General features: G+C 36.0%; 1 protein-coding gene across 1 annotated transcript in view; it reads right to left on the bottom strand.

The window, feature by feature from the left end:
- Nucleotides 1-592: 592 nt before the first annotated feature.
- Nucleotides 593-17,105, bottom strand: part of lgr4 (leucine rich repeat containing G protein-coupled receptor 4) — a 118,626-nt gene continuing 102,113 nt past the window's right edge. Inside the window, exons 11-18 of the mRNA XM_003225628.3 lie at nucleotides 15,568-15,639; nucleotides 14,660-14,725; nucleotides 13,819-13,890; nucleotides 11,204-11,275; nucleotides 10,352-10,477; nucleotides 9,276-9,397; nucleotides 8,538-8,618; nucleotides 593-4,927 (exon numbers count right to left, since the gene is read on the bottom strand). Coding sequence (XP_003225676.1) covers nucleotides 3,651-4,927; nucleotides 8,538-8,618; nucleotides 9,276-9,397; nucleotides 10,352-10,477; nucleotides 11,204-11,275; nucleotides 13,819-13,890; nucleotides 14,660-14,725; nucleotides 15,568-15,639 — 1,888 coding nt within the window. The 3' untranslated portion in view covers nucleotides 593-3,650. The remainder of the gene's footprint in view (nucleotides 4,928-8,537; nucleotides 8,619-9,275; nucleotides 9,398-10,351; nucleotides 10,478-11,203; nucleotides 11,276-13,818; nucleotides 13,891-14,659; nucleotides 14,726-15,567; nucleotides 15,640-17,105) is intronic.

Below are 17,105 nucleotides of genomic sequence, written 5' to 3'. Positions count from 1 at the left end.
CACAATGTCAAATACAGGAATTAGTGCTGTGCAAAACTTCACTTGCACAAAAGCACTACCATCTCTCAGAGTGAGACTGAAACACACACACACATATACACACATACTAGATTTCAGCCTTCTGTAAACATTGCTGAGTTCTATATTTAATTTTATTTTTAAAACAATTATGGGAGCCAGTGTGGTGAAGTGATCTGTGCTTTGGACTAAGCCTCTGGGAGACGAGGGTTTGAATCGCCGCTTGGACATGGAATCCAGTTGAGTAACATTGGGTAAGTCACACTCTCTGAGCCTCAGAAGCATGTACACAAAGAACACACTAGCCTACTGCTTGCCACAAAATAATGAGCAAAAAAGAAAAAAAAATGCTGTGTGTGCACATCTGAAAAAGGTAGCATTCTGGATTTAAGTGAATCATTATGAATATTGTAGCTTTTAGCTCTGAAAGCACATTTCATATGGCCAAGTCTTGTTTTGAATAGTATACAGTAAAACGTCACCTTACAACACATACCAGCATAAACATTCATATTGAATTTGCAAGTCTATTTCAGCAATGGAAGTATACAAACACAACACTTCACCTCAACCCTTGTTCTCAGTTTCTGTAGATTTTACTATGAATGATTCAGGCTTATAAAAATTACAGTATACAAGAATGATAGCATCCCATATTTTGTACAAGCTAAATAATTTTTGATATACAAAGTTTCTGGTTTTATTATAACAACAATGTACAACCAATGTTTATTTACATTGCCAAAAATATATAAACCACAATTTAAACATTCTGCTACTGGCAGCTGCTCTATTTCAGGAGGTAGCTTTAATTAACAAAATGCACTGAAGCCACATTTCCTGTCATGTATTTTATCCAATAATTTACAATACAGAGGGAAAAAATCTTTTTATACACACTATATACAATTTAGTTTTCCTAAAAGCAAGCTAGATTAAATCATTTTGCAAAAATTGAGCCAGAATTTCTGGTATGGCAGTGGAACTTCAAAAAAATGTTAGCATTTGTTTTGAAAATGCTATGATTTAGTTTGATCATGAATTCAACATTTTATGCTGCACAAACTTCAAACTAAGGAGAACAAGGATCAGACTTAGTAAATATGAATCGAGCAGGACCTTAAAATGCAAGAATTAACTTTATCCCAACCTTTGATTTTAATTGAAGCCCATTTACACACTACTGTAATGTAGCAGCAAAACATGTTTCTATGTGGGAGGGCAGCTTACATGTTTCACTTCTAAGTTTAGGAGGGTCCCAATAATTTTTATTCCAAATACAGTAGAGTCTCACTTATCCAACATAAATAGACCAGCAGAACATTGGATAAGAGAAAATGTTGAATAAGGAGGGATTAAGGAAAAGCCTATTAAACACCAAATTACATTATGATTTTACAAATTAAGAACCAAAACGTCATGTTTTACTACAAATTGATAGAAAAAGCAGTTCAATACATGGTAATGTTATGTAGTAATTACTGTATTTACGAATTTAGCACCAAAATATCATGATATGTTGAAAACATTGACTACATAAACACTACTAAAAGGCAGACTGCATTGGATAATACAGAATGTTGGATAAGTGAAGATTGGATAAGTGAGACTCTACTGTAAATGCTATGTTGAGGCCTATTATACTGAGTGCAAAGTACTATGTGCTGCAGTTGCAATTCAAATTACACATATACTCATGTATAAATCTATTTTTTGCAGAAAAAATAGGGTCCCAGCATGAAGGCAGTGAGAAAAGGCAGAGGTGAAACGTTTCTAGCCCTATAATGGGCCCAAACCAGACAAAGAAAGATTTATACATGAGTATATGCATAATTTGAATTATAATTGCAGTACATAGTACTTTGCACTCGGTATAATAGGCCTTTTCTCCTACCTCACTTCGGCCTCAGCAGAGTTCGGTAGCAATGTAGAAGAGCCATTTGGGGCACCCAAGGTGGAGCATAGTATGGCCATTTTTAGTAGGGGCTTTCTGCACAACCTTCTATGCAGATAGACTGTGGTCACTATTTTTAATAGGGGCAACCCCTATTCAAGAATCCAAAATGCCTCTGCCACTTGCCACTGTGCTCAGGCTGAAAAAGAAGGTAGGGAAGACTGCCGTTTTTTCTTCAGTTTGGGTAAAGGTAATGGAATGGGAGCTTCTCGCTTCTGCCTCTTGTTCTTAATAGAGTCAGATTGCTTACCTTTCCCTTTTCATCTTCCCACCCCGTTCCCTTTTTCAAGCTGCATTTTTAGTCTTTTCCTCATTAATATTCTGTTTCTTACCCATATTTGTATAGATGTAAACATTTTCAGATCAGCAATGCATTTTACCATTATTCCCCATTGTGTCCCCTCAAATAAACAAAATCTTCTCCTCCTCTATCTCTTAGGTATGTTGCCTATATGCATTTTTGAAAAAAGAGGGAAATGACTGTTTGTTACATATTCGTAGTATTTGCTCTCTATGGGTCATAGAAAAATCTAACTTTGGTCACCAAACCTACCCTTGGCTTATACATGAGGTTGACTTATACAAGAGTATATTCAATGTATTTCCATTGCTAAATAACATTTTCCCCATGACAGCTGTTTATGATGTTACACAGTGTAGATTTCTATGGCCCATTTTATTATCCCAAGACTCATAGCATAACTCAAATATTCACAGGCCTTCCATCACACATGTGCAGTTCCATCTTGGTGACCCGGGCGTAGCCTGTCCTCCTCTAGGTTAAAATGCTCTGGGGATCCATGCCCTCTATATTTTCCTCATTCTGCAGGTAACGACATGCTCCCATTTGTAGGCTGCTCCATATGCACAGTGGAGGTTGGGGAAATCACCATAATGGCAGAAACCAAACACAGATTTGGAGATCAGGAGAAAAAGCAAACTGAGCCCACAGAGTAACACATGAGTTTAGCAAACATGTTTTGATACTTGGCTAATAAGAGAAATCCCCAACTTGTTAATCGCTAGAATTCTAAAGATAGAGCATATTGTATCCAGAATTCATCATGAGAGCTGGAATTTTCTATAATAATAATTCTGTAAATTCTGTACAACATATTGAAGTAAAACCATATTCCAGATCAGTTAAGCCATTGATTGTATAAAGATATGTTTTGTCTGTATTTGTCTAACAGTTGCACATGGGAAGAATACTGCCAGATTTTGGCCCTGCAGTGAATTGTCCTGAGATTGAGTCAGAAATGCTATACAAAAGTTAGCAACAATTATTTCCCCTCCCCTCATTTACAGCTTTGTTGTATTTTGTTTGATCGTAAAACGTGTCAGATTTCACATTACAACAGAAGCAGTAAGTTACAACTGCATACTCATCTGAAAGAATATTGTAAGAACATAAACATAATATATAACTGGTTGCCAAGGGAAAAGGGAAGTTAAAATGATTATATAAATTTTGGTTTTCCAATTATTTACACTAAGAGCAACAGCTCTTATTTTAAATGATAGCTCAACACATTTACTGCTTATATCCCTTTTTTATATCTAGCATCAAACAATGATTTTTAAAAAGTGCTTCTAGGTAAAAAAGAAAGTTGAAAAAAAGCTAATGTCTATAGGAACGATCATGTCCTTTTTAGCACATGGTATGTAGTGAAGTCTTTCAGTCTTTAATCCTTGGGATGTTGTAGGCATAACGAACCAATGGAAAACCTCTGGTTTGATAAAAACAGGCACGCCCACAAGCCTGTACTTGATCTGAACTGTCAGAGACAAAAGAGTCCTCTTCATCAGCATAATCCGAATGGGCAGACTGGGTACCACAATCTGACCAATAGCCATCTGGCCTTTGACAAGGGACTACTGTCAGCGCAGGACAACTGTGAGATTTTATTAAGTGTTTACATGGTACAGGCTTTGATATAAGCAATGACTCACAGCACTCACACATGGTAAGGTTGCCCTGCAGATGCGTGTACATGCCACAATCGTAATAGAAATCCTGTGTCCCACAGCCACCTTGAGTATTGACAGCAACTGTTCCGGTACCATTCTTCTTGGTGATGTGCCATATTAGCAACTTCCAATCTTCCTTGAATTTAGGGTTGAAGAACACATACAAGACTGGATTCAAACAAGCGGGCAATGGGAAAAAGATCAGAGTGACGGATTTCATGATCTCAGGGCTAATAGAGATTGCAGTGATGAGTGGTGCAAAGGAGAAAAATGCCACAGGGCAAAAGAATATGCAGTTGGTGAAGATTAGCCAAGCAACATGTTTAATCATGCTGGCTTGTGTGTTCTCAGACAAGTCTTCTTTTTCCAAGTTGCAGTAAAGTTTGGTATAAATAATAGCCATTAGCAAAAAGGCTAAGGAGTTTAGGAGCACTAAAGTCACTGTAAAGCCCAAGGAAGGTGTTTCCCCAGTGGGAAAGGGTAGGCAAAGGGGTGATGCAGAATACTCTCCCTTATGGAAAAGTGGCAAACACCCTGCTACCAATGCACAGAGGAAAGCAAGAGTGGCTGCAATTCTAAATTGCTTTTGATGATTGCTTTTACCTTTTTTAAGAATCACTTTTGCAGATAAGCTCCGCTCAATAGCAGCTAGCATTAGAAACAAAATGGCACTTTCTGAAGAGAAGATAGCCAGAAATCCAGCACCTTTACAACCACTGCCTGTCTCCCACCAGATACCATATTCTGCAAACCTCCCCCAGGAGACTGCATCCAGGAAAGTTAATATACCGGTGTAGATCCCCATAAGTAAATTAGATACAGAAATCAAGCCTATAAACAGTTTGCATGAAGGCAGTGAAGTACAAGAAGCAAATATGGTTAATATGACAAGCATGTTGAAGAACAAAGCAACCAGAAAAATAAACCAGACGGTAAGACGAATCATCCAGCTTCCAAGTAAGTATTCACAGGGTTTGAAAGCACCTTAAAAAGAAAAGAAAAACAAAAGAATAATTTAACGAAGTAAAAAACAAACAAGCAAGTGGCTAGTTAATGATATGTTTTCTTAACATTGTTAAGGCCATGCATTACTTCTGGAAACAGCATTTAAAAACCTACATAGAGTTAGATGACCCTAAAGAAATGCAAATATAGCATTATCTATAAAATCCCCCTGAAGTGATAATAATTCAAATGAGGAAGAACCATCTGAAAATATCTCTCAAGCAAGAAGGGAATGTTTTAGATTTTAGTGAGGCTTCAGCTAATTGTACATTTACAGCACACAGGCATAAATAAACCCATAAGGCTCTATATTACTATTTCTCCCACCTCCCTTTTAAAAAAAGGGCCCATGCTCTAGATTTTATTTATTTTAGATTTTACTTTTAAGACATCATTTTATTATTTCTATTTTTAAATCATCCTTCTTCCACTGAAATTAAGGTTAGTGCATGATAGTATAAACATTATTAAAACAAATAAGGTTATAATTGAAATACGCCCCATAAAAGAACTAAAAAGTAGTAAAAGCATTACAAAACCTTGACTACAACCATTTTTGGAGAGATCTAAATGGACTTGTTGTCTACATTGTATTTAAGAAACCCATAGACTGTCTTAGCAGTTATAAAATAATTCTCAAGGAAGATTACAATACAAAGAAATGTTATTTTATAGCACCACATAACATTTATTACTACCAGGAAAGAGATTATTTGAAAATAAGCACAATTTATCTTACGGGAAGTTTGTCACAGTTGATTAAAATGTAAGGCAAAGCTTACATTTCCAGAGGTCCAAAGAACTAGGCTGTGTTAGAAGATTCCCTAGTTCTATTACTGTGTGCATTTGGCTGACAACTCGTTTCCAGTGATCAAATCCCATTAATTTAGCTCAGGGGTCCCCAAACTAAGGCCCGGGGGCCGGATGCGGCCCTCCGAGGTCATTTACCTGGCCCCCGCCATCAGTTTTATAATATAATATATTGTATATACATATAATATTGATAATAATATTATAATGTAATACAATATAACACTAATAATAATACCACATAATAATATTAATTATATATTCTATATTACATATAATATTACTCATAATATTACAGTATAGTGGTATAGTTCAATAAAGTAATATATAATGCTAATATTGTGCTATGCTAATAATATAATATATTGTATGTACATATAATTTGTAAGCCACTCTGAGTCCCCTTTGGGGTGAGAAGGGTGTGATACAAATGTAGTAAATAAATGCAGTAAATAAATAAATAATAAATAAATAAATTTTAGACTTAGGCTCACCCAAAGTCTGACATGACTTGAAGGCACACAACAACAACAACAACCCTAATTAACTTGACTATCTCATTGGCCAGAAGCAGGGCCACACTTCCCATTGAAATCCTGATAAATGTATGTTTGTTAAAATTGTTTTTATTTTTAAATATTGTATTGTTCTTTCATTGTTCTTGTTATTGTTGTTGTTTTTGCACTACAAATAACACATGTGCAGTGTGCATCGGAATTTGTTTGTATTTTTTTTTTCAAATGATAATCCAGCCCCTCAACAGTCTGAAGGATTGTGGACTGGCCCTCGGTTTAAAAAGTTTGAGGACCCCTGATTTAGCTAGTTGACATTATGGCTATGAAAAGCTATCCCCAAAATTAGACACTGTAAACACAGCAAGGATTTGGTGGAAAAGTAGCGGCAACAGCTTTGAATCTACTAGGATAAGCTATTTTTCTTTTCTTTTTCTTTGCATGCACTTCAGTTTGGAAATCAGAAGATAATTTACATGACCAATCTTAGCACCGAAATTTGAAATCCTGCATTTGGTAGATATATTGGGGCTGATAGTAGCTCAGATAAGCCACTGTACTACAGAAACTATCTTGCACCTTTTACTAAAACGAGACCATGGCCTTCAGCAGGAATTAACAGAAGGAGAAAAAACAGGGATGTCTAACACTTGACAGAAATGTGAAAGATTAACTACACGGTTTGAGGGAGACATGCAAGCAGCTGCTAAAATGGTTGAAAGTATAATTGTTAGATGTGATGCAATCAGTCCCTGTGTACAGCTGGTAATGTAGAACTTACACTAAATGCTTGAGTGAAAAAGAAAAGAAACTGAAATTAAGTGGATTGTGACAAAGAGAACTGTGTTCAGCCCATTAAAAAGTATTGGAAAGAATTTACAGTTGAGAATAGTTGAGGCACTTTTTAAAGAAGCCTAGCTACTTTGAATTCATTTTTAGAAAAAATGTAATCCCCAGATCTTGAAAGTGTTGACTATCAAGAATCAAGATGTGTTTATTAATCACAAATTATGCCTGACTAATTTCACAACTTTCTGTAACAAAACTACCAAGTTTTGTGGATCATGCAAATAATATATATTAATTTCAGCAAAGCATTTCACCAAGTGCCATGATATGGCAACATGATAAAATTGTGGTCTGAATGCTACCATGTGTTAGGAGGCTCCATTACTGGTTGAAGAACCAAAACCAGCAAGCTCTGTTTGTACCAGGAGGGCCGTCTCATGTGGAATTCCTCAGGTTTCTGTGGGGTTCAACATTTTGTAAAATACTTTGACAAAGGAGTAAAGACCTTGCTTACCAAGCTGCTTATAAGAACAAACAACTGGATAAAATAAAACAAGATTCAAAATGATCTTGATAAACTGATGGACTGAACCAACAAGACGAACTTCAACAGAGATAAAAGTAAAGTACTATATTGAAATATCAAGGCATACATATAGCATGGAGAAGATCTGGCTTCACAGTAGTATGTGTAGAGATGATACTGAAGTCCTAGTTTATTGCAAACCAGAGATGGAGAAAGTGCAACCTGGGGCTACATGGCCCCGAGAGCCTCACAAAACCCCACTAAAATGTACATCTATAGTTTTACTAACCAAAAGTGGCTCAAAATAGCTGGAAAAATGGCTGCCTTGTCTCCATAAGCCCAAAATAGTGCTTAGTTCACCAACCTTCCCTGACAAATTGGTGATATGACAATTTTAAGGTAGCAATGCCAATACTGCCCTCAGAGGGAGGGGGGCTCAGTCTCTGATCCTTCTGCAGCTGATATGCTCAGCTTTGTTGTAAAATAAAATCTGAGACAACTGTCTGAAGAATAATTTTTTAAAAAAAGTGAATCCAAACTTGGAACACATCAGCAGAAGTCAAGTTCTATTCTACCCTATTATTGTATATAATTCTGGACACCACATTTTTAAAAAAGGAAATTGACAAATGGGAGCATCTGTACAGAAGGGCAACCAGAAAGATGCATGATCCGAACAGCTAAGTCTCACGGCGAATGGATAAAAGAGAAAGCTTTGCTTGGCCCAGAGAAACAAAGATTAAGAAGACCACAATGTGGACACTTTCAAATAATGGAAGACCTGCACTCTGTAGTTGCAGAAGGCATGTTTAGATCCAACAGGCAAATTGCAGAGGATCAGATTTCAATTGTTTTGGCAGCTGGTAGACTCTCCTTCAATTGTTCAATCAAACATCTGTTAAAAAAAGCAAAATGTCAAGGCATAAATGTAAGAAAGAAAGCAGTACTTTACCTGTTGTGGGTGTACAGTGAATTATGGTTTGTCCAAGTTCTTCATTTTCATCACCATTTAGAGCATCTGTATCTGATGTGCCTAAATGAAAGAAGATTAATCAGATAAATATTAAAATATGGAACTACTTGATAGTTTTCAATTAAAAAAACAAAATTGAAGCTTAGTATGTGACATTTTCACTTAATATTAAATTAAAATATCTTAGAAGGTTTATATTCTTGCAGATATTGGAGAACAAGTCAGCAAAGTTCTTAGGCAAAACCTTTAATTTCTAGTCTGTTATCTGTACAAGGCTACAAATAAATGAAGGCTATATAATCTATATCCAAGTTTAATGCATGAAAGTTCACAGATCATAGCACAGCAGAGCAGTAATAAACATGTCCTCAAATTGGAATGGAGAAGAGGGAGTCTGAATCTTCCAACACACATCAGCAGCCACAGAAAAAAAAAAGGATTGACGAATTTCCTCCCCACAAACTATTTTAATCTATTCCATCTGAATAAACTAGCAGCACAGAAACGTGACAGCTGAACAGTTTAACATAGGAGGGTATAATGAGTATTGTCCATTTCCAACTCAAGAAAGTTATTCTTTGACTGAAAATTCCTAGCCTCTTTTCTATTTTTCCTCATTCATTCTAATGATCTCACCACCATTACAGATTCCAAATAAGGTGATCACACTAAATTTCCAACCACTTAAACATATGGTTACTAAACCAGATCACTTACCTTGGTCATTTGAAACTGATTGACTCTGACTCTGATGGCTGGAATCTTCAGTGTTAGAGTTTAGGTAAGAGTCACAAGACCAGAAGGCACAGCACTGATAAGCATATGGAACGGATAAGGATCTAGACAGTTAAACAAGAATGAGAGACAGCTTTTCTTTATTTTTAAGCCAGCAGCAATTCAAATTTACCATTTCCCCAAATCCCTCCCAATGAAAGATTTAATATAATTATAGAATTTCCCAAAGAAGTGAATTTATAAGAAAGAGAAAAAGACAAAATGCAAGTTCTGACATTACTACAAATCTGTTGTGTAACTGAATGTCCAGGTGAGCACAGAACTAGGCACATACCTGTCATTCTCACTGTTTTTATTTGTATGAAATCATTCACTGCACACCTCTGATGTTCCTTTTCTGTATCCTTTTCTTGACAAATGCCAATCCCCCACCCTCTCTCTCTCACACACACATCTACAGAAAGGGGCTAGCTATGATTTTATTTATATTCAATCATATAGCTTACAGCCAGTGAGGGCAACCTTCCCAGAAGACCATGCCCCCATATTTGATCTTGTGCCACTGGATTCCAGCTGAGCATTGATAGCAGGGGAAAAAACCCAATTTGTTTTGAAAACAAGTAATACAGACACTATACATCTTTGTTTTAAAGTAGAATCACACTTCCCCGTGTCTTCTGGAAACATGAGTCTGCTTTAAAAAAAGATTGTACTCTCTACACTCCTTGTTTTTAAAATAACTGCAACTTTTCTGACACAGCCAAAATTCATCAACAGAAGAAATGAAAAATTGAGTGAGTGGACCATTTTGGTATTTCCTATTGCTTGCTTCTGGCTTACAACTGCAACAATGTTGATAACTATAAAAACTTGCAGTCAACACCACCAGTAAAACACAGTATCACAAATAATCGATCCAACATCGCAAGTTTATTTATTAAATTTATTTATTAAACTTGTATACCGCTACTCCCAGTTTGGCTCGGAGCGGTTTAATAAGTTAACTTATTAACAACTGTGCAACATGTGCATGATCCCAGATTCAGTGACTGACTCACCTGAGTTTCATGAAATCCTTTGCAGAGAGTGCCTCTTTCAGTTCAGTATTGCCTACTAGTTTAAGCTGGTTTAGCCCACTCAAGCTTCCAGTTGGAAAAGAAGTCAATGCATTGAAACTTAAATCCCTAAAAAGATATTGGCAGGAACCAAATGTGAGCAAAAAGATAAGATGCAAAATATCTGAATAAGCAAACCTTATTGGGATTAGCACATGCAGGATTAATCCAATAGCAACTCTGAGACATGATGACTTCCCAAGGCCACCCAGTGAGCTGTGCAATTCAGAAAGAATATGTTTGGCTCTAGATTCAACACACTATCCACTTTCCTACATTGGGGTTTTAGGTTCTCTTGCTGTTTTGGGAGATGGCCAAATTTAGGACCAACCATCTCCTCTGACCAGTAAATCTAGAAAGTGGCTTTGACTATCCTTGATTTTCTTTTGCTTGCAAATGCTGCTTTTTCCAAAGATACAGTGGTTCCATCTCAAAGCAAGTGGCCTGTCTGGAAAGCTAGCTGCTGAATGCACCTGGTAAACTAGGTGTAGGAGACACTGAAGAGTAGAATTTTGAGAAAGAGTATGAAAAAAGTGATAGGGGTGTACTATCATGATGGGTAATACTGGGTAATCTAATGAAAATGCTTGTCTTAAAAATAGGTGACCATTCACAGTACATAAATAATCTACAAAACTACTGTAACAAGATATGGAGGTGACAATTTACTTATATAGCTACATACAGCCCGAATGGTGGTCTAATTGTTATTAAAACAGGAACATGTATTTTTGAGAAAGAGAAATTATACAGTTTTATGATTACAACTTGGACTGTGCTGTATGACATACTTACAGGTTGGTAATAGCACCAAGTGTAGTAAAAGCTTCCTTATGAATCTGGTGGATCAAATTTCTGCTGAGATCACTGCAATTTGAAAGAATACAGTGGAATTGGTGCTTTACATTGACACATCCAAATGCCTACTGTTTGAACTTCAATGATTATATCATGTTTATGTCACAGTAGGTTTCTAGCAAATAAGTAACTGCAGTTCAACTGTATTTTACAAGGTCGTTGTGACATTTTTTATACAATTCAAGGACCTCTCATATACTAGAAATCTGAGAAACAATACCTCTATAGTTTGGGGTTATTGACACAGCTCTAAAGTTATCTAGTTTGAAAATATAAAAGTCTATTCCTTTTTTAAATGAGCATCAGCTCATCTGCATTACTTTGCATTTCCTCCCAATTTAACTACTAGGGAGGAACTCAAAACTTTGCAACCCAGCATATGGTATTAATGGTTCATCTGTACTTTCTTTGATCAAAAACTTGTAATACTTCTTAAGAATGTATGTGTTTTTGTATTACAGAACTCTAACAAGTCTTAGATCTCCTAGCATTAGTCCTGCTAATTTTTCTAGCCCCAGTTTTTCCAGAGTTAATTTTATCAACATACCAATTCATCCAAAAAAAAATTCATGTCAGGAGCAACTTGAGAAACTGCAAGTCACTTCTGGTGTGAGAGAATTAGCCGCCTGCAAGGACATTGCCCAGGGGACGCCTGGATGTTTGATGTTTTACCATTCTTGTGGGAGACTTCTCTCATGTCCCCGCATGGGGAACTGGAGCTGACAGAGGGAGCTCACCCACTCTCCCCGGGTTCAAACCGCCAACCTATTGGTCAGCAATCCTGCCAGCACAAGGGTTTAACCCATTGTACCACCAGAGGCTCCATTATTAAAATTATGAACACACATAGCTAGTAAGTGATGAAAGTGACTCAGAAAATATATTTTTTTAAATAATACTTAAAAAAGAAACTAAACCATGCCATTGCATCACCCCAGAAACTAATACATCCTAAATTCTACCTCATGGCTCTCTCCCACAAAAACACTTCCTAAGTGTATTGAATTTCTAGTTTTCTGACTTAATTTTAATTTTTTAACAAGAAAAGCTAAAACTATTTTAGATATATAACACTGCAAAGATTACACAACTACTTACTGGACACTACAACTAAACAATTACAAGCAGTCCCCAAGTTACAAACATCCCACTTACAAATGTCTTCTAGTTAAGAACAGGGTGAAATAACAGGAAATGAGAGAAATCTGCTCCTCAGAAGGAAAATTCATTCCTGAGTTATCATGGGGAAAAGGTGTCTCCACTGAAGCTGTATCACCATTCCTTGTTTCCACAACAAGCCCACATTTTTCAAAATCCATTTATCACAAGGACAGAAAGTGAGGCGAAATCTTCTGAACAGGGGCACAGACATCCAAATAAACGCCACAGGCGTGTTAACCCTTCCCTATGTCATCCAAAGCGCTATATATATGTGTATATATATGGCTGAAGTTACACTTAAAAATGTACCTGTTCTGACTTACATACAAATTCAGCTTAAGAACAAACTTATAGAACCTATCTTGTTCTTAACTTGGGGACTGCCTGTATATAAAAAAACACAAATGTCTCCCTCTCTATCTGATAGTTTTAAACCCTTATTATTTCCTTTAAACAATAATTTAATCACACATCTACTTACAACCAAACCCTACTAATTAATGAAACCCAAAATAGCTAATTGCCTTGTTGTGAAAGGGTAATGGACAGGTTCCAGTCTTTCTTAATGCTAGTCAGCGATTAACCTTCTAAAGGTTAGAGATGTAATCAATATAGTAAATTTCTCAATTTCTGCTATTTAACACATCTTCATCAGCCATTCATCTTATGTTGGGGAACCTAATTTCTTTCACCTCTAAGCATACACAAGTATTGTTGAAGTTATATATTGTAACATTCTCCCAAATGTTCTGCGCTTTTCCACAAGACAGTATACCGCATGTTGTAAAATGTCCTAACACCGTGCTCATATTTTCCATATTTGTTTGCTAGAAGAGATCTGACAACTAAATGAGTTATCAAAACTTAAGACACAATTAAAGATCCATTTCTTCTGGCACACATACCAGTCAATTTTAAACTTATGAGTTTTAAATTTGTATTGTATTAAATATTATGTTTTAATCTTTGTATTATGTATTTTGATATAGGTATTTTGTTTTATCTTGGTGTTTCAACTGTGTTGTACCTCATGTCAAGCCATGAAAAGAGGCAAGTAACAAATAAAATGTATTATTGATATTGTTCTTATTACTACAACTGCTAGAGCTTCCCTTATACATCTTAGAAACCCCTGTAATATTATAATTTCTGCTTTTTATGTGGTATTGTTTTAAACACGAGGATTAGAGAAGTGCATATGAATGAAATATGGACATACTGGCCACAAAAGGATAAAATAAAATGAAACATTTTGCAGAGTGCTGGTCTGGACACAGTTGCAGACAGATAGGTATTTTACAGATTATTCTTTTGCTTAAGCATGCCAAGATTTACTAATATTAAGCACATCTTTTAGCTCATGTCATTTCTCTTAAGGCGAATATACTTACAGGGTACGTAGAGATGCTAGTCCCTGGAAAGTATCTTCTCTGATTTCCTCTATCTGATTATGCTGTAAATATCTGAAATTCAGAAATTATTTTAATCAAGGAGGAGGCTCACTAAGAGAAGGCACGTTGCATTATAGCCTATTTCATTCAACCACAAATAAAAAATGAGCTCTTGAATGAAGACTCAAGACAATTCTTCCATTGAAGAAAAGGTGAGGATGAGAGACCATGTTCAAGCAAGAAAGTATAAGTCAAAACAGAAGTGAGACAGCATTGTTTTATGTTAGCAAATGGTTTAAATTGTGGTACAGATGATAACACTATCAGTGGATTTAGAATTTGTTGGAAAACAGCTGTTAGACCCACCAATCAACAAAATTATATGTGTGTGTGGTAGTGGTGGTGAGGAATACATTGTTCTTTCCAGGGCCTGATACTCTTAGTCCATAGGATTTGTGATCCACATTGGAACCACTGGAAGCCATGGGTAGTTGTACTGCCTCAGTTGCTATTGAATTTCTGAGACACGTGAACAGCTATCACCTCCTCTGTATCAGAAAAAGGAAATGAAATGACACGAGGAAGCGAGATAATAAAGTAGATTAGACAAAGTTTAAATTAGAATCCAAACTCTGGTGAAAAGGTAGTGAAAGGTTCAACATATTGCCACTTAGTGTTTACTGTCAGTTTTCCATTACAAACACAAAACATAGTCTAGGGTGAATGCTTGTTTTAAAACGCTATCTTCTTACAGCAAAAGTTAACCTGACATAATGATTCATGATTTGTGGCACAGATACCGGGGTGGAATGAGATTTGTTCTGTTGTGGGAGTTACTTACATTTCTTCCAGGGAACTGCAGCCTTTAAAACTTGGAATTTGTTTTATATTGTTATAGGACAAATCCCTTGACAAGGGGGAAAAAGAAACAAAGAGCATAGTTAATTTTATGATTTAATGGGAAGATTCCAGATTCTATAATAGAGCCTCTTCATAGTATTTGTTGTAAATAATTTTTTTCTTAGCCATCTCTTGCCACTCCAAAGGGGTTCAATATCACAGTGCATAATTTAAACTAGATAACTAGACTGGTTTCTTTTGCATATTAACCTGACAGTAGAGCACAATGGGCGCTATTTCTAAATAGACATATATATGAATTAGATTAAAATGGGGTTGAATGGTTAGATTAAAAAAGTGTACTATGAATTAAAGAGAGACAACTTAAAAAAAAATAGCAGCTCCATCTGCTAAATGGAGAGGAGGTAAAAAGAAAGAGAAAGTAATACTACTGGTTGCTTTCCCAAATATCTGTGATTGTTAAGTTCTATACATTTCATATTTTTTCAGAAACTAGGGAAACAAATGGGTACCCAATGGATAAACGATATACTTCCCTAAATATCGATTAATCAGGTTATCTCATTTGATGTTTAAGGTAATGCCATGTAGTGGAATTTCTTGCAACCCTACAACTTTGTCAGCCATTTTTAGAACATTTGTGCAATAAAATGCTCCTAATACCAAAATCCGGCCTGGCAAGTCTTTTATTTTTGCCAAAAGTTAATTCTTCCTTAGCACATTGTGCTGGTTATATTCCATTTCAAATCTACAACATTAAAGGTGACCAACATCCAAGGATATGGCAAACATTAATATATATTGGATTGGATATCCATAATGAGAGGCAAATTCACATCATGCAAATTGATTTTCCTCTGAAATAAAAATGAGTAAGCATCTACTTACAAAGTTCGAAGTATCTTTTGCTCTTGACACAAATCAACAGGAATAGTGCTTATTTTAGTGCCCGTAAAAGTCCTGTTTAATAGAGCACAAACATTTGAGTAACCTTTGAAAGGCCTATATTAGCACTATTTTAAAAGCATCAACCTTTCTAGAAGATTAAGGATATCTAACACTGTAAAAATATTTTTAATCTAAGTGTGCCTTTGAACAAATGCTTTTGTAGTACTGATTTATTAATTAAAAACTGACCTGTCTAAAAACATCTTCCATATCAATTTTTTTAAAAGCTGAGTTAAAAAATACAAATATTGTTAGATATAACAATAGTTGCATTCATACTAGAACTGCTGAAAATTATGTTTCGTTGGCAGTGAACAACATTGCTGGTGCCTAATCTTGGGTGTTTCTGAAAGTTGGAGTGTTCACATTAACCTGGAGCAAGCCAAGCACAGACAACTTAGTGTTTTGTCCTGAGAGAGATTCTGGCTTTTCACTTTACTAAGTCATGCTCCTGAAGGTAATGGCACACTCTGTTTTAAAACTTCATTTTGTTGGAGGAGAAACAAACCCACATTCCTGGACCTGGTAATTAATACATATTGTCTCCTAGCCCACCAAGTGATGTACTAAAGATAAAAAAATTAAAATACAGAAATAAACACTTTAGAAAATGCAAAAAAAAATTAAAATAAAATAAAAATAGTTTTTAAAATAATTGAAAATAAAACAGACGGTGTGATTTCAAACACCAAAGGTCACAAAGAACAACATTGTTTCTGCTGCCTGCCAGATACACAAAACAAATGAAGCCATCCTAATTTCTTTTGACAGAGACTCCCAAAAACAGTGTGCATGGCATGCTATCTAGGCTTGTGAGCTACTCATACAAACAACAAGGCCTCTACTGAAGAACTCAAATTTTGGGCAGGCCCATATTAGAGGAGGTGGTCTTTGAGAAATTCTGACCCTCAAAACATTTAGGATATTGTAAGTCTAAAATCAGCATCTTGAATGTACCCTGGAACAAATCAGAAGCCAGCGAAGTTCTCCTATGACTGGTTTAGAGACTATTAAGTCTCTAAAATGCATACTAAACACCAGTCTACCTGTTGTCTTTGTATTCGTTGCAACTTTTGGGCATTATTTCAAAAGCAGCCCCATACAAGGATTACATTAGTCTGTTTAGGTCATATCTAGGCTATGACTATCACTAGCAAATCAATTCTTTGCTGCAAAGGCTACAGTTGGCAAACCAGTTGAAATCGGTGCCATTTGACCCATTAAAAGCAATCATGAATATAAGAGAACCGACAAGCCAGGAACTTTATCTTTCAAAGTGTGTACAACTCCATCGGAAACAGGCTGCAATCACAGGTAAACTTTCCTACTGACCAACATGTCTGTCTTATCTGGATTAAGCCTCAGTTTACTCAACAACATGAGTGATGCATTTCTAATTATCAAAGTCATTCCATTTTCAAGGGAAGCCAAGTGGGAACAATGAGGCAATAAGCCCCAGCATGCTTGCTCTTTACCAG

This window comes from Anolis carolinensis, chromosome 1 (assembly GCF_035594765.1).
Source record: "Anolis carolinensis isolate JA03-04 chromosome 1, rAnoCar3.1.pri, whole genome shotgun sequence".
Taxonomy (NCBI): Eukaryota; Metazoa; Chordata; class Lepidosauria; order Squamata; family Dactyloidae; genus Anolis; species Anolis carolinensis.
This window is presented reverse-complemented; position numbering and strand designations above follow the sequence as displayed.